This window comes from Podarcis bocagei (genome assembly GCF_964188305.1).
Source record: "Podarcis bocagei genome assembly, chromosome: 1".
Taxonomy (NCBI): domain Eukaryota; kingdom Metazoa; phylum Chordata; class Lepidosauria; order Squamata; family Lacertidae; genus Podarcis; species Podarcis bocagei.
In genome coordinates, this window is record NC_138125.1 from 138,959,451 (window position 1) to 138,978,412 (window position 18,962).

Consider the following 18,962-nt stretch of genomic DNA (forward strand, 5'->3'; position numbering starts at 1 on the left):
CCTTAACATAATTGTCACATTTCATTTTCATCTGATCTGTTTTTTTCTCCATACTTGTGTCATCTGAAAATATCACTATACCTGCTCTCTGAGGAGATCATTCCATGTGTCTAGTGACACAAAAGATCGTGCCATAATGTTGATGTTAGTCTTTAAGGTGCCACATAACTTTTTTCTTTGTAAGAAGTGGGAGGGTGTCAAATCAAAGATTATAAATTCAAAAGGGAAAAGAGCCCCTAACTATCCAGGGGCTATGTCTTTCTTGCTTTCCATTTTTAACTCTTAATCTTGTGAACGAATTGGGGACAGAAGTAAGGTATGGGATTTAAGAGGTAGCTGGCACAGCAAGCTCTTCAGGCCATTGTTGAAATGCATTTCCCTATACCTTGCCTGTGAGCTGTGATCATCACTAGCAATTTTCATTTGACTCTGTTCTCCTCCTCTTTTCTATGTGCTCAAGTCTTCCTCCCCTCCCTAAATGCATGGGAGAAGGTAAACAGCCCTCCTAAATTATTGTCATTATCGGCTTTGTCATCCCCGAGAGGAGCGAGGCTCTTCGTTCCACTGTCTTTGACAGCATCCTTTCCAAGTGAACCTTATTACCTGCATTTACTCTAAAGTGTATAATTACTGTAATTAAGGTGGGTAATTAGGAAGAACTTGTTCAATTGAGGGACATAGTATGTGGCATACTGGAGATAAAGAACTCTGATTTATAGTAATGCTTTTTTCAAAAACGAACTTCCCAGCTACTTTAGCAGACTTTTTTTTTCTTGGCTCAGTGTACTTTAAAGAGACGCAGTTGTCTGCTGTAATCTTTCCTGACCACTGCTTATAGATGATTCTACCATATTCTTCATAACATAGTTTTACTTTCACTGAAGAGCTAAAAGGAAAGCTATTTTCTTTTTAAAGCATGCAGGTGCTGGCCATGTGCTTTTAAACACATGCTGGACCAGGTGTACAGGGCAACAAATTGGACATTGCGGAGGTGTGTGTGTGTCCCAATTTGGCTGTTATGCAGAGGTGGTGATTTTGACCCCTTTTCTGTTATGGATTGCATGGTGTTGCATGTGTATGATAAGAGTTTTCATAATGGCTCAAAACAAGTGTTTGAATAAGCTGGAAAATCCTCATAATTTTTATTCCCCTAGAGCTGAATGCTTAACATACGAACTAATCATTCTGTCATGAAGGTGCTAATGTTGTGCAGATGGTATCAAAGCACTTCCCTTTGGTTTTTAATAAGGGACTAGTTTGTCAAAGAGATTTATCAACTTCTGTTCTGAAAACTCATAATAGAGAATAATTTCAGCAGCACGCAATGTGCATCATTATATTCTTTTGATACAGATTAATGATAGTTAAACTAGATTTTCTAATTGCTGCTTTTTCCTCTATAGCTTGTTAGTGCATTACAGGAAAACCGTGGATAGGCAGCACTATAGCTATAAATCTTTTTTGATCTCAAATTTTATCTCCTTGGAAGTATCCTTAAGGGCTGTATCAACTGAGAGCACAAGGAACCTTGGTTCATCTTGTAGAAAATAATTCTACTTCAGTTTGGGTAGATATTATTCCTGTACCATTGTATGCAACTATATATTAAATACAGTGGTAGCTCAGAAGTTGAATGGAATCTGTTCCAGAAGTCCGTTTTTCTTCCAAAATGTTCAGAAACCAAGGTGCAGCTTCTGATTGGCTGCAGGAAGTTCAGGTTCCAAAGAACGTTCGCAAACCAGAACACTCACTTCCGGGTTTCCAGCGTTCAGTTGCCAAAACGTTCAACTCGCAAGACGTTCAGGATCCAAGGTATGACTGTATATGGCTAATATGCAGCGTAGCAGTATCATGTAGTTGTGTTTTCTTTGTAAAACAATCCTGTACTATATTAAGATTGGTATGTTTGTGCCCAGTTCTTCAAGTCTCTTGATGAATAAATGCTAGAAATGAGTCTTGACTAAATGCAGTGGATTTAGTCGTGAATTTAGAATCCATTAAATGCATACACAGTTGGAATGCATATTGAAGGGCCCAATTGCTTACTTTCAAGTTGATAGGCACCACCCTTCTATGTGGGGGTGAAGCTCAAACTAAACATAGTGATTTCAAACTCATCTCTGTTCCTTACGTCTAAAGTACAGAGTGGAGATTAAATCTTAAAATAGTGAAGGGGTGCTTAGGCATTCAGAGCCCTCTTTCCTGGTCTCTTGTTTTTCCTCCGGACATTTTCTCCCAGCTAGGTTAGTATCAACCTGATTGGAGCGGGGAGGCGGAGGCGGAATGGGCTTCAGAGGGTGGTCTTCAGCGGGGTAAGAAGACAGGAAAAGATTCATTCTCTCCCCCCCCACCCCATTTTGTTTGTTAAATCGCACTACTTTCTTTAGGTATTGCAGTAAATTGTAATCTTAGTAGAACCTTTGAAGAAGATAAAAATTGTCTTGCTTGATCAGATCATCTAGTTGAAGTATTCTTTTAAAGAATGGCATACTACATTCTTTTCCACCTGTGAGCATTTTAGAATGCTGAAAAAGCACACCAAAATTGCCAGAAATTTTGAATCCATGGGGGGTGGGTGTCAGTTTTTTCTTGGGGTTGGGAGGTTATCCAGTCAAAAGTGACTGCTAACAATAATAAAATTATGTGGACTGTAGACATCTATGTGTGTCTGTAGGTGGATTTAATAATATACGTAAGAGATTTTCAGAGAGAGTGTTCCATCTCTTGAACCTTGTGTAATTACTTTTATTTTATTCCTTTTTAGTGTTCTGCTCTTCTGCCCATTTGAAATATCTGGATTCATTCATTGCAGCAGACTATGGCCTATGCTAACCATAGGTTAGACCTTGTAGCTTGCATTTTCAAGTGCATTGTAGGCATACCACGGTTTAGAATTGCTTTTGTGTTGTTGTTTTTTTGCTTCTCCCCGCCAAGGCACTTTTATAGCTAACTTTCTGTTTTATTAAAATGTTCAGAGTACTTTATTATAATATTATAAACACAAAAAAATTCTCAGCCTCATAAACTTCCTCTTGCTGTTGTTCAGCAGTCTCTGGGGGCAGAGCAGTGGCTTTAAGTATTGTATAGTAGTGCATCTTGTAAATTCAGTTTTGCAACTGGCTGTAGCCTAGGGGTTGCCAATTTGGCTGTTGCACCAAACCATAGTCACAGGTGCTATCCAATGAATACCCATTGTGTTCACTGGGGCTTGGTCTCAGGAGAGTATTATAAGACTTCATCCTTTGGCTTCTTTAGCTAAAGCTTGGCGTAGTGTCAAAACTGAGCCAGTGCACCTGTAACAAAATGTATAAACCTATTGTAGAATAAATGAATATGCAGTTAAAATCTTGAAGATGCTTCCTACATTCTATGACTGGTATCCAACTTCTCTGCTTGCTTCCTTCATTTGTGGAATTGTTGAAAGCCCTGCTTATAATCACGTACAAAGCTGAGCTGGTATGTCTGCAATAGCAGTTTTTCCTTCCTTCCCTGAGCTATTTTATTTCTCTCCTGCTTCATGAATGTGAATATTTATATCAAGGTAAATATTTTGCAATTAATCTTGTTGAAGTGTAAACAGAGAAGAAGATAGGAGTAAATATCATCTGCAGAGTGTATTCTTCCCCAATCTGTTGGCAATCAAAGCATGTAGATGCTATTGTTCAACTAAAATTAGATCTAAGATTTTATTTGGATGGAAAGCTTCCTGGTGAAGAAAAAGAATGCCTTGTTTCCAGCACTTCTTTTTGTTCTGTCCTGTGGCTTCAGGCTAGCTGTGTAGGATTTGTGCTTTAATGGACTAGCCTTGGTATACCACTGAGGTACTTAGATTTCTTTATTAATTGGCCATCATCACCTGAGGTTATTTTTCTTCTTCTTGGAGTAGGCAGTGACTGATTGGTGCAACATCCTCTCAGCCAGTGCAGTAATTGGAGAAGAATGAGATTTGCATTCAGTCCATCATATTAAAGAAATTCCTGTAAGAGCTCAGGAAAGTTGCAGTTGTAATGCCCTGTGCTCTGTTAATTTTCTCTGCAATTTTTCATTTGTATTATGGTAACATGGGTTTTTATCGCTCCCATTGCAGGAGCAGTTATGCAGTCTATGCCTCTGGTTTCATGAGAGGGTTAAAAACCCATTATGTTCTAAAAAAGAAAAATACAACTGGAATTTTAATGCTGTGAGGTAGAAGTAATGTTAACTGTATTTAGTCTCAAAGGGCCATCATTTTTTAGTATTACACATTTTGATTTGCACGTCCCTGTTCCCAGAATGTTAAGCAGCTAAAATCTGCCTTAGAAGAAAGGATATGTCTTGATCCTTTAAAAAAATACTCTATATCAAGATTCATTTATATGTAGTGCATGATTTTTTAAATTATGATGTGGGGCGACGGGACAAGTTCCCTATAGTGGCACATTTAGTTGCAAGCTTTCTGCGTTTTGTGTCCATCTTGAGTCAGCTTATGGATCCTCTTGGAATAAGAGTGACAGTGGGTCAGTTCAGAGGCATAATGCGAAAACATGGCTTTTCACTTCAGGCACAAACCATTGGCTTGTGTGTTGAATATTTGAAGCTGCTTATACAGAGTTAGACTATTGGTCCATATAGCTCAGACTTGTCTGTACCAATTGAGAGCATCTCTCCCTAGGTCTTTCCTTCCTCTCCCTGGAATTGCCAGAAATTGGACTTGAAACCTTCTATATGCACAGCATATACTGTGCCACTGAGCTAAGGCTCCTTCTCTTGGTTTGGAGGGCAATCACTCACCAGAGTTTGATGGTTCAAATGTAATGCAAAATTGCAATTGGTTTGTTGTGAACCAAATTGACTCGGGAAACTCAGCCAGATGGGCGGGGTATAAATAATAAATTATTATTATTATAACCAGGGAGCAAGCAATTAAGCAGAGTATTAGGGTGGGATGGCAGTGTGTGACTGAACTATGTATGGTTTTAGTGTTGCATTTGAATTGACCTTGTTTGCATGGGTGAATTGTGCCAACTTTTTGCACAAGGTCCACAAAGGAATCTTAATTGTGATTGGTTTGGTGTCTGAATTGACTGTCTGAAATCATTGTTGCAAATCGCTAGCCTACCAGAATAACAAACCATGGTTTGAAAAAATGAAGAAATTTATTGCAGATGGAAAACCAGTAAACCATAGATGGATAGATGGAAGAGAATTTCAGAATTAATAACGCTTTCCATCTGCAGTCTGAAGTGGGACAGCCCAATCACTAGTTTGTCACCTCATTGAAAACTATACCTTAGTGTTCCAGATTATTTTGAGTTTAAACAGGCCACACACAGTGTTATAACGGTTTTTTTGTTTTTTGTTTTACTTATTCCAACTTCCTTTGCTAGGTTCAGGAGAGAACCTGTCTGACCCTGGAGATGTAGTTTGTGAGACAGGAAGTAAGAAGCAGCAACTAAAAGAGGACTTCAGTCCTCGTAGGAAGAGCAAGAAATTGACCATGCAAAAGAGACCAGAGAAGACAGAACAGGCTGTGAAGGGCCAGGATGGCCAGCCTCATGCCCCAGCTTCCACTCATGATTTTAGTCTCTCCCCCACTCAAGAGCCTTTTAAAGAGCAAAAGAACCCCAGTCTGAAAAAGCTGAGGAAAAAGACTTTAACAGACATCAACAGCCAACTGAGATTGCTCAAAGAAAGACAGAAAAAGACCAGTGGACATGATGAAGAGAGCACAAGCGAAGCAAAGGTGGTGTTTTGCAGTCAGTCATTGGATATCCCCAGTCCAGACCCCAAAAGCACATCGGAGCACAAGTCTGTAATGAGGGCGGAGCTTGCACAGGGTGAGAGTGAAGTCATTGTGGATGCCATTGTGAAACTTACAGAAAAGAGCAGCAGGGATAACTTGTCTTGTTCATGTGGTGTTGTGGAGGAGAACTTGAGTTCTAAAGAGTGCCTCCTCTCTAGAGGGGAAATGGCTCCACTAAAACGTAGAAGGCAACAAAGCAGATTGCCTACTCCTTTACACAAACAGCCCAGCAGGAAAGAGCATAGCACCCCTGGAAGTTTAGCACTGCTGAAGGTGTCCCCAAGGCCATCACCCAAAGATTCCCTTGGGGATTCTTTGCCCACCATTGACTGTATAAGGTGTTATCCATCTACACCATCTGCTAGCTCTTCACCAACAATGAGAAACTCTGAGGATGCATGTAACCAGAAAACTTCCAAAGCAGCACATCTGTCCAATACTGCTTATCAAAAAGAGGCACAGCTAACTGACTCTTTCTCCAGGAAATCTCCCAATAGCCTGCCAGCCAAGAGAAACCATAAAGGGGAGACTTTGCTCCACATCGCTTCTGTTGAGGTAACGTAAGCTTTTTGATTCACACACTGTAAATACTTTGTTTCCATTTTATAGAATCATAGAATCATAGAGTTGGAATAGACCACAAGGGCCATCGAGTCCAACCCCCTGCCAAGCAGGAAACACCATCAGAGCACTCCTGACATGGTTGTCAAGCCTCTGCTTAAAGACCTCCAAAGGAGGAGACTCCACCACACTCCTTGGCAGCAAATTCCACTGTCGAACAGCTCTTACTGTCAGGAAGTTCTTCCTAATGTTTAGGTGGAATCTTCTTTCTTGTAGTTTGGATCCATTGCTCCGTGTCCGCTTCTCTGGAGCAGCAGAAAACAACCTTTCTCCCTCCTCTATATGACATCCTTTTATATATTTGAACATGGCTATCATATCACCCCTTAACCTCCTCTTCTCCAGGCTAAACATGCCCAGCTCCCTTAGCCGTTCCTCATAAGGCATCGTTTCCAGGCCTTTGACCATTTTGGTTGCCCTCCTCTGGACACGTTCCAGTTTGTCAGTGTCCTTCTTGAACTGTGGTGCCCAGAACTGGACACAGTACTCCAGGTGAGGTCTGACCAGAGCAGAATACAGTGGCACTATTACTTCCCTTGATCTAGATGCTATACTCCTATTGATGCAGCCCAGAATTGCATTGGTTTTTTTAGCTGCCACGTCACACTGTTGGCTCATGTCAAGTTTGTGGTCAACCAAGACTCCTAGATCCTTTTCACATGTACTGCTCTCAAGCCAGGTGTCATCCATCTTGTATTTGTGCCTCTCATTTTTTTTGCCCAAGTGCAATACTTTACATTTCTCCCTGTTAAAGTTCATCTTGTTTGATTTGGCCCAGTTCTCTAATCTGTCAAGGTCGTTTTGAAGTGTGATCCTGTCCTCTGGGGTGTTAGCCACCCCTCCCAGTTTGGTGTCATCTGCAAATTTGATCAGGATGCCCTTTATATAGCAATTGAAAATTTAATTAGCCAACTTTATTAGCTGTATTTCTGTTTGGAGTGCAGAAATTGCACCATTCTGGAGGATTAGCAAAAATTCTGTTGCCATCATTTGTGTGCTGTATATTCATGTGAGGCTTATGGTATACTGCATGGTTTGTGGTTGGAGGGGGTGGGAATGCACATCAGTGGAAGATGCACAAGATTAAGGGACTGAAAGCTGTAGCAAACCAGGCATTCTCCAGTTCAATAATTAAACCTAGAAATAACTGAAATTCCAAAGGAATGAATTTTAGAGAAGAGTGAACCAGAGGAAAACCAAGGAATGGCTTGCATGGTGTTTAATAACCCCCAAACCCAGGCCTTGTTTTTCTGAACAGGGTATCTCAACTTGTGTGGAGGTTGTGGGGCTGCAAACACTGTGCTTGCCACAATGTCCCCGCAAGGGCTGACCCTGCCTGTCCCACCTTCAACTGTTCCATGTTGTGTGGGAAGGCCAGAAGAAGGTTTCTTAAATCTACTTGTGTGAGCAATGCAGGGTTTCTGATGGCGGGGAGGCATAGGAACACTTCCTTCAGACCTTCCTGCTCAACTCTGAAAGGTCAGAGGTGGTGCAGATGTGCATAGGCCTTGCTCCAACTTCCCAGCATACATTTCCCCTACATGAGTTGGGATAACCTGTTCGGGAATGATGCTAAAACTATCAACTGATCAGGCTTGTAGGGTGGAGAAACCTTTGTGTCCATCTGTGATCATCAGGAACGTTAACTGGGTACTTAAACCCAGTTTGCATTTTCTTTAAAAAATGAATGTGCATATGGAATTCACAGAATTCCATATTTGGTATTCGTAGATTTTGGATGGTTTGTCAATGTAGCTTTATGTGAATGACATATGGGAGAAGTGAATAGCTGTAGCTCCAGAAGGGGGAATAGATTGCTGTGATGAATGCACATGCTACTTTCCTTTAACCGAAGCCCCATCTGTCTAAATGAATTTGGTGTGATTGCTTCACAATAAATATACATGTGGATTTTATCATAAAAACTATTTGTCTTCCTTTTCCCTCATGGAGTCAGTATAGCATTTTTTACCATGTGTTTATGAAACCAAACTTTTCACTTTAAATGGAAGTGGAAGCTGCATGTTATTGCATACAAATTCCCTATCTGAAATCACTTATATTTAATTAGTCATTGGGGGACGGAATTGTATCGATGAGAGTGCTTCTGCTTGGAGGGAATTGCTATTCCTTCACTTCATTGAAATCAGCATTTTCTTCATTAAAAGGCTGTGTGCCAAGTATCCCAGGACTCTTTCCACAGGGATATTTGCGAAGGAGATGTTGAGCTAGGTTGTTCTGAAAAACTCACTTAGCTTAGCAGTTTTCTCCTAATGAGAGTCCCTTTCCTTTTCAGATTCACAATAAGTTTGTATATTTTAAGGAAGCAAGTAGTTCTGGTAGGAGTGAGATAAAGCAGTTGGGTTATTATTCCAGTATTCAGCTTTTTTGGGGTGGGGGTGAGAATTCACATGGAACTAGGTGGCAAATTAGTTTTATTAAATCTAACAAAACTCGGTTGAGCTTCTCTGCCCTTCAGTGCATCTCTTCATATTTCTAAGTCCTTTATTTATAAAAGTAGATTATTATTATTATTATTATTATTATTATTATTATTATTATTATTATTTAAAAATTGAATTTTCCCCTAATACCCACAGGTCTCAGGGTAGTTACAACATAAAATCACAATATAAAAATGCAAAATACTTAATAAAAACAAAAGCAACCCAATAACCTGCCCCCCCCCCCATTTTAAAAGGGCATTGAATGTCAATCAGCCAAAGTCCTGGTTAAAGAGAAACATTTTTGCCTGGTGCTTAAAGGTGTCTAATGTAGGTCTTTTTGTCCAGGACTGTACAGATGTTACCTTGAATGTGTGGAAGGAAGAACAGCGTATGCTGTCCTACCTTATCGCACACAGGTTCAAAGTAACTTCTGAACAGTTCAATGGACTGCTTTGTTCAGTTGTGTGTCTGTTGATGTTGAGACTTCTAGTTGGGGTCTTCAGAAACGTGACTTCAGATGATTCCTATATCAAAGTTTGAAGGTTTGGAAATGAATGGCAGGCTTGGGACATTTGAAGTAGGTTTATAACGAAATTTTTGGAGAGCAAGAACTAACTATAGTTTACCAATATTGAAGTAACCTGATTAGTGCCACACAGTGAAATCTTGCAGAGGAGGCATGCCTTCCCACTTGACTTAGGATTTGTATCTCGAGCAGATGCCTAAATCTTGCCCCTCCCACGGTACATTGGTATCATGATTCACACCGTCACTAAAGAAAAAAATCATTAAAAAATCAGGTCTCCTCTGGGCCTGAGTGTTACATATAATCGAGTGCAGGAAATATCAGCCACAGTAACAAATGTAGTGCCCCACCCACTCTGGGTGGCTTCCAACACATACAGTATAAAAACATAATAAAATGTCAAACATTAAAAACTTCCTGATACAGGGCTGCTTTCAGATGTCTTCTAAAAGTTGTACAGTCATACCTCGGGTTAAATATGCTTCGAGTTGAGCGCGTTCGAGTTGCGCTCCTCGGCAACCCGGAAGTAACGGAGCGCGTTACTTCTGGGTTTTGCCGCTTCCGCATGCGCAGACGCTCAAAATGACGTCACGCGAATGCACAGAAGCGGCAAAAAGCGACGCACACATGCGCAGACGCGCCATCGCTAGTTATGTTTACCTCTAGATGCGAACGGGGCTCCAGAACGGATCCCGTTCGTATCTAGAGGTACCACTGTATAGTTATTTATCTCCTGCAAGAAGTGAGGTTACAGGGAACCAGGCACAGGGCCTTCTGGGCAGTGGTGCCCTCCTTGTGGAATGCCCTCCTATCAGATGCTTTAATGAGAAACTGTATGTGTTGGAAGCTGCCCAGAGTGCCTGGGGCAACCCAGTCAGATGGGTGGGGTATAAATAAAATTGTTGTTGTTGTTAGGACACAGTTTGGGTGGGCACGCATCATTTCCCATGTATTCACAGTCGCTAGAGGGCTGTGAAAATTGCGTTCCTGACTTTTTAGACTCGTCTACTCCTGTACTATCTGAAACCAAAGGGGCACTTTGGTTGCCAGATGTGAAATATCTTGGTATTATTTTAAGCTCTCCCACCACACTAGACACACACTGCGCATAGAATAAAATTGCGTGATACTTAAGCATATGCCTGGTCATTCTATTGAAGTAAAGGAGTTGGTTGTTGAGGATGAATATTCATGGAAGGAAATCTAGGTGCCCCATTGATCAACTAGCAAAAGTATTTTTCTTTCCTAGTAGTTTTCCTATCAAAGTGTTCTGAATTACTTAACCAGTCGTGTTTCTCGATTTATCTGTGTAATGGAAGCAGTATTGTGGGAGGGTGGATGAGAATTACACTTATTTCTTCTGGGACTTCATTAATTATCAGGATAAATCCATATTATTTTCATTAGGTTGTAGGGCTTAATACACCAAACTTAATGAAAGTTAAATGAGTTGTACATTTTGGACTCTTAAAAGAGAGTATTAACAGCATTAGGCATTTAAAATTAAGTATGTTGTGTTGTTCCAGATCAATTTAAAATGGAATTGCGGGAAGGTCTTTCCCATTTTACTACTTTGACACTCATAATAAACATCCTAAAAGCACATTGGCTCTGAAAAAGAATCCTAGAGTTAGATGAGTTTGAAGCTGAAATGCATTAATAAATTGAAACAAATGTAGCCATTTGCCTAGTAAACTGGAATCCATGTTTTTTTTTATTACCCACCATACTCATTAAAGGTAGAATAAAATTAGTTAAATACAAACCGCAACCTCTTGTACTTCATGGGGTGAAAATAATCTAAGATAGTTGGGTAAGCTCTCTGTCACAAGCTTAGTCAATTTTAATTATCCAAATGTTATTCCCATAATTATCTTAATAGTTTTTTTCTGATAAGCAGGGTGTTAGTTTTTGATATATTATTTTGCTGTACAGCTTTAAGTTAAAGAAAAGTTAAACTTTATATCTCAAATGATATTGTGTGTAGATTTGTATATCAAATGATATTGTGTATAGATAGTTTGTTTTAGGGTATTATGTATCCCCTGAGCTGAAGGAACACATTTTGAGCCCCTGCTACCTAAGGTATAGCTCTAAGAGGGGCAATGGTGGTGGAAAAGTTTGTTTGGAGTGTCACTCGATATGTTTTGAGTCCTTATATTGTGCTTGGTCACTCCGAGTCTGCTGCGGACACCGTAGGTGCAATCCCTGTGACATGCAAGCTCGTGTTTAATATTCCCCAGTGTCTTTAGTTATTCTCATGCCCCTGCCCATTACCCACCCAATAGGAATAAGGGATGTGAATGACCCCCCCCCCATCTTCACCCTATAGAAGCAGGCCCCATTATACTGCTGACGAGTCCATGATGTATCTTTTTGTACCTGCCAAACCAATGTGACTGCCCTCCCCTCCCTTGACAGATAGGAGCACATTTCACAACTCCATCATTCTGTGGTCCACATTTTTAATTTGCTAGTAGAAGTATGTGTATGGGATAGCATACATAATCTACATCTGTGTCACAGTTAAGAAAACAAATAATAAAAAAGCATGTACACTGACACATTTTTAGAGCATTTATTACAAACAGCATTTTTGCTGCATCTGTTCATTTACATGTTTAGAAAGAGGCATTTTTACAGATAGGCACTGCAGCATTTTTAGGTACTCATGTGCATACTGTCCCCTCTGGTCATAAAACAAACCACATTGTGGTGTTGAGAAACAAACACATGCATTGTAGACCTAGAAAACTCATTCTCCAATAAAATATTTATGGTGTCCCCACTTTGCTATGAACTCTGACTATGTGCTTGCACCTTTTTAAAAAAAGTTCATTGTGGTATATATGTCAAATTTATTCTATAAATATTGAGAAAATAACACCCTTAACTATCTTCTGAGTCAATTTGCAAAAGTTATGAGAAGCAATGAAAACTGAATATTTTAGTCACTTGTGCTTGTTTTTTCTGCTTCTTCATAATGTGCTAAGAGAGAGGACTTTAATATCTTGTTGCAATAGTGATGTATTTAAGGGTTGAGTACCATTTAAGTGTCTCTTGTCATTTTTAGGCTGTGATGTGACAAACCAAGATTCTCAGTTACAATTTCAGCCTTTTTGAATCAAAGCAACATCTAACAGGCAGCTTAATGTATCTATAAAAGGAGCAGAAGGTCCATAAATGTAACATAGCACTCTCGCTCCCAGTTACTGATGTTTGTGCCCCATAATTTTATGCACTTCACTCACCAATATTTACTTTCATTTGAGGGTAGGTTAACAGCTTTCTGGGATGTTTTTAATCAACTAAGATGTTAGGTGTGATCCCCCACAGCTGCAAATGAGGATGAGCATTGAAACTGAATGAGATCTCCTCTCGCTATAGACACACGCACCATTTTAAAATGTGTTCTAGATAGTTAAACCAATTCAGAATCTTAATACAAGGTACGCTGCCTACCCAAAGATCATAAAACAACTGCCCCGATCCACTTCTAAATATTGCTCCTGCTGTAATCAGGAGTGTGAAGGGGGCCAAATATTTAAACTACCTCATTCTGCGCACCCTCCCCCCCGCCCCGTCAAAGCTCCAGCGCCTTAACCATTGCAGCTTTCTTTCCCCACCCAAAGCTTATCTTGCTGTGGTGACAGGCTATCATTCCTCCGTGGCCTCTTGAATACTGCAATGGCAGCATCACATTGTGCTTCTTTAGAAAGCTTATTTTCCATGCTAGGAATTTAGGAACACTATGGATCTACATTTTGTGCTATGCCTGGGGTGCTGCCTTTGTAACATTAAAGACGGATGGAAAAGATGCAGAGGGACCACTTCTCTGCTGCAGCCATTGGGGAGATTTGTGGGAAAGAGGTGCCTCTAGTGGTGGGGTATGCGTTCCAGCAAATTCATGACCCAGGCCCATGAGTTTTTTGAGTTTGTGCTTTGTCTCAAAATGAATTCAGGGTGTGTTTGAACTTGTAAGTTTGCCATTTTATGCCTCTGAATTCTGAACTTTAGTTTCATTGCAGGTTAGCAACTTACCAGCTATCAACTGGCCAGCCATTACAACTCTCCACTTACTGTCCTGTTCTGACTGGACCAACTGTTTGGCAGCCAGGTGCCCTCCACATATTTTGGATAAAATCTCACATCAACCCCAGCTAGCACAGATGGCTGGGGCTGTCATTTAAAACATCTGGAGGCATCAGAGCAGTTCATTTCTAACCTATTGACAAGTACTTCATTCTTAACTTGTGGTGTCTCTGAAAGCCACGAGGAATTTGAGGAGGTTGCTTCTCTCTTAGTTATTTTATTCATTTGTTTTTGTAGTGCATATATAAGAAGAACCAGGAGAGAGCCAGTTGAACATGTAGGGGTGGCTCTATGTCAGGAATGGGCTGGACTAACATGTTAGCAGTAGACTGTCAGATGATCTCCTGAATTGTTTTCATTTCTAACAAGCAGCTCATTGTATGTGCCAGATGAAGGCCTGATGCACATTTCCCCCATGGATTTGAATTTCAACATGCATAATATATTCCATCCTAAGGAAGCTGAGTGTATTTTGTTAAAGATACAAAATGAAAAGGGATGGCTCCTTTGAGAGCTTTTGCAACTTCTTTGGCCGCTGCTGACATTTTCCAAAAGCAGGAGATGGAGGAAGTTTAAGTGACTCATGCTTCTGGGTCATATCTGAAGGGGGAGATGTGCCCCCTGCTCTGGAGATGTGCTTCTCCTGCTTGGGAGACAGAACTTTCATTCCCCACCCCCACCATGTCACAAAGTGGTGTGTAAAGCAATCTTATTGCTTCTGCAAAACAGCCACAATAGCCCTTAATTTCAACTTGAATTTCACACAGCTATGTTACTTTACCATTATGGACAATCTAGATTTGATGGAGTAATGGTTTTTTCTGAAGCTTCTTTTGTTTAATGTTAACTACCATGTACAGGTTAGATGACCCAAGGTGTATGGTTTCTTTCCCCATATCATTTTTGGAAAAGAAGCTCCTTTTTGTTGCAAGCTCTGAGATGTGATCTACTCATAATGCAAGCACACACACACACACACACACACACACACACACACACACACACCCTGCTATTTATGCACATTTACATGTATCAGCACCTACCTAATATAAAAATTAAAATAAGTTATTACTGAATACTAATCTGCAAAGTGCATATCAACATTGCAGTCCATATCTGAGCCTAAGGGAACCCATTGGAACCTTCCACAGCCCTCTCCAGGCCGCATTACAAACACTTCCTGAAGTGGGATGAAAAGGCCATGTCTGATATTTTTGTGCAAAGTTCAAATGTATGCATGATGAGAACAATGACCAGATGATAATATTTGGCAATAACAATTCTTGCAAGGCAGTAGCATGTTAATTTTAACACCCCTAGTGGGAGAGAGGGGTGTATAGGGTGATAGGGGAGGGCTAGTACCTCTGGACTAAGGTATGCCATGCTCCTTCTGGAGTAGTCTGTCCACCTTTGGTCCCTACTTTGCATTCAGCTCTCACCTTTGGCTCCTAGAAGCTGTCAGCATGGAACAGTGGCCACACCTCAGGAGCAGCTTAGGAGAAGGAAAACTCTGATCCTAAGTCCTGTTGTCTGGGCAGCCCAGGACCTCCATCCACACTGGCCAGCCTTGCACCCCAGGGAGGTCAGTTTGGTGCTGCTAATGCAGTCGTTTGACTTCACCCCCGGAGGCGCACTCCACTGTCTCTTGAGACGGATGGATGCCAACAACAGTAGCGGGAGAAAGATCTTGTGTCTCTCAGTTGCCTCAAACTGTAAGTTAGCTTTGCATAGGTGTTGCAGACAGCACCCTTGTGTTTCTTGACCTTTGACCCCACAGTTAGCATCTCCCCAGCCCTCACTTGTATTGTACATATATGAGAACTGATTATACTTTTTATATATCTGATGACTGTAGCCAATGAAAAGCTGATGCCACAAATCTGTAAGTTTAAGGTGCCCCAAGCTTTGTTTCTCTTGATTCTTGTGTTCTGCCTACTAAGTAATTTATGTATTTTGCCTAAGGATGGAGACAGACCTTGTGTTTCCAGAGATGGACGATTGGCCACTGTTATGCTTCTTGTTCTAGCAGGCCTTGGTGCAACATAGCATCTATATGAACATCACTTTGAATGTTTGCTACGCTTCTGGCATACCATCTTAAGACTGTGACCAAATGCAGTCTTCATCTTTCTGGCTTCAACATCAGCAAAACAAAAAATTTAGCACCAAATTAGTCTGCTTACCATAAAGCCTACTGAAGAGTTCTAGAGAACTCAAAAGCTTGCACATTATTTTGTGATATTTTGATTAGCCCAATAAAGGAATTGCTGTAATGTGGATTTTTGCACAATAGCCTGTTTCTTGGTGTAGCAACTTGATGCACCTCATTTGGAATTTTGTTCTCTTAATTGTGGTTGTAGTATTTGCTGTTAACATGGGTTTTGAGACACCTTTGATTAAAATAAATCCTATTTGTGCTTAATAGCTTTTGTTTAATATTTGAATAGTTTAATTCATTAATAGCACATTAAAAACAGAGTATTTTAACTCTCACTATTTTATTTGAAATGGAGATAAGACATGGGCTTGTATCCAGCATCTACAGGAGCAGAAAACAGGTCATGCAACCAATATATTTCTATACAGAAAGGGTACCTCCTGACCCATCCAGGATCTCCCCTGGACTTTCCCCATCAGTTTTGGGTTGTTGTTGTTGTTGTTTTGCTTTTCTGCTACATCCATTTCCCATCACATTTATAGTATTTGAATATTATATATATGTTTGTTTGTGTGTATACGGTGCTTTTTTCTAAAAAATGTTTAGGGGTACTCTCATTTTGACTCAAGAAAATCACCATTTTATAGTTCAAATCGGGAAAAATAAATACAATAAATGGACAAAAGTACAAAGATTCACGAAATGTTTAGGAGTATGCGTAGCCACAGAAAAAGCACTGTATGAAGATACTTTTAACTACCTTTCACCAAAGGGGAAAGAGCAGTAGACAACAATTTGAAGGTTGTTTTTTAAATGAAATAAAATAAATCCACACAACACAAACAGTTTAAAATCAACAAATGAGCATAACAAAAGGCAACAAGGCCAAAACACAAAATAAAATCAACCCAGAAGATGAAAAGACAATTCCCAACAAATTTGTTGGAGTAATATGTGTAATAATCATGTATGATAAGTTGCTGCTGCTCTTATTTTTATTTGCTCATAAAATGCCCAAGCTTTTCTAAGTGCTGTACAGACATTAAAAGATAAAACAGGCTTAGAGTGATACAAAAGGAAAAGGGAAGGAAGAAGAAGGTTAATGGCTCCTTATTGCAGACAAGTGAGGGGAGCTGAATCTGAGAGGCGTCAAGTAGGGAGTTCATGCCTGAGGAACATTTTAAACCTTTTAGAATTACCACCACCATTTTTAAAAATTAAACATAGATGCCATCTTTGTTTTCACTGATTTGATTGATTGGTGCAGGTGCTACTTAATTCTTCCTATCGTAGGTTATACGTAGAAGTAATTGAGAGAGAGGCTGGGTGCCTTCGGCAGCAGAATGCAAAAGTGTTTGTAGGTAATAAGCATAGTCATTACTTGAAAATGTAACTGTTATCCTGCTTTTTGGTTCCCCACTCCATGCTTCAGTTTATCATGAGAATATTTTGTTCCATTATCGTAGGATGGAAATGAAATTATTTGGTTAAAATAACTGCCAGTAAGATAAGCAGTGCTGCCATTTCACTATGGATAGTCACTGAAATATTAAGCAGAAACTATCTTGTTTCCTCTGCCTATATTTGTAATCGTGCAATCTGGCTCATTGCATAATGTGTGCAAACACTTCTGTGGGTATTCTGGATTGGGTAGAGTTTTATTGGTTGGGGGGGATACTTTGATGAAAGACACTTAATTTTATGACAAACAGTGAAACGACAGTTGATTTTAACTTGGTGAAGAATACATCTATGCTAACCTGCCCAGTTAGAGTTCTGAATTATTGGAACTGCCAGAAGTGACAGTAGGGTGATTTGTGCAGTGTGGATGAATGTTGATTCAACCCATCAGTTGAGGTGGGTAGTCCAAAACATTAGGGGAGCATCAGGTTGGCAAAACGAGCAATACATACCTAACTTGGAACCCAAACAATAATAATGTAGACTGTTCTTCCCAGTTAATTATTTTGTTCATTTTTTTAATTATAAAAAATCAGATCCTTCTCATTCAAATAAGCTTCACTTCATGTGAGTTTCCATTCCCAAGTGTGGGGCAAGGGTGAGAATTGCAGGTGCTAGTCTTTTTGGGCAAGTGACCCATAAGCTTGGAGGTGTGGGATGGTGCCACTCCAGTGAGCCCTGTGAGACGTAAGCAGTCCTTCGCCCCAGTGCCTTTGGGGGCTTTGCTGTCAGGAGTCTCAGGCAGGAGTGCACACTGGTGTGTGGGGCCAGGCAGCAGGCCCTGCGGGACCTGACATCTTTCCGCAGGGCCTGCAAGACAGAGTTGTTCCGCCAGGCCTTTGGTCAGGGCGCAGCCTGACTCCCTCCTCTGGCAACCTGCACAGAATTTTGCTTAATTGGTTGCCACCAATTTGATTTAATTAATTTTTATAATGAAATATTTTTTAGATTGTGTGACTATTTTACTGTTTGATTATTTGATTGTTGTTAGCCGCCCTGAGCCCGGCTTCGGCTGGGGAGGGCGGGATATAAATAAAATTTATTATTTTGGCATTCCCACACATTATGCTTGTGCTGCAATGTTGCTAACCCAGTTTTACAGCAGAGGGAACCAATAGTCCATTCATATGTGGCTCTTGGACTAATTTCAAAAGCCCTCTCTGCAAGTAGTTCAAACTTGTAGCAAAAGGAATCTGTCCACTAGGAGCTAAAGGGGTGACAGAAAGGGGGGGCCGGTTGCAGAACAAGATGCCTACCTGCATGCAGCACCTGACAGATCACCCTCAATGTAATTCAGCCCTTGCAGAGAAAGGTTTGCCACCCGTGTTCTGTAGTGAGTCCAGGTACCCATCTTTCCTCTCTAAACAGTGGAGATCTGGCTCTTTCTAGTATTCATTGCAGTGTTCTTTGTAACCTGAAAGCTTGTGTCCTTTCTCCATCAAATTGTTTTTGCAAATAAAGACACCTTTCACTGAGTGTAGAGGGGAAATGTTAATGCTAAGAGGTACAAAAAAGAAGATACTGTAACAGTTTACAAATGTGGTCACAAGGAGACAGTTATAAGTAATTCTCAACTTTTCATATTAACTGATTTTGGGGGGCTGAAGTTTTGATTTCCTTCCTGACAGGTGTTTTTTTGTGTTGCATTTCCTTGAGAAATTAAATGTTTCCCTCTCTCCTCTCCTCTAGGGTGATCTTTCTGCTGTTAAGCACTTACTGAAAAGTGGAGCAGATCCCAATGTTAAAGACTATGCTGGATGGACTCCACTGGTAAATATCAAGTTTACTAAACATGTTCATTCTTTTTCATTCTGTGCCACTTTTCTTCTCTCTCTCTCTGTTGCATTTAAAATGGAAAAAGTGGCTTTCAAATGA

General features: G+C 40.4%; 1 protein-coding gene across 3 annotated transcripts in view; it reads left to right on the forward strand.

Annotated features, from left to right (window-relative positions):
• Window positions 1-18,962, forward strand: part of BARD1 (BRCA1 associated RING domain 1) — a 67,066-nt gene that overhangs the window by 16,159 nt on the left and 31,945 nt on the right. For all 3 annotated transcript variants that reach the window (XM_081165002.1, XM_081165004.1, XM_081165003.1), the window contains 2 exons: window positions 5,367-6,337; window positions 18,777-18,857. In XM_081165002.1, the coding sequence (XP_081021128.1) occupies window positions 5,367-6,337; window positions 18,777-18,857 (1,052 nt within the window). The remainder of the gene's footprint in view (window positions 1-5,366; window positions 6,338-18,776; window positions 18,858-18,962) is intronic.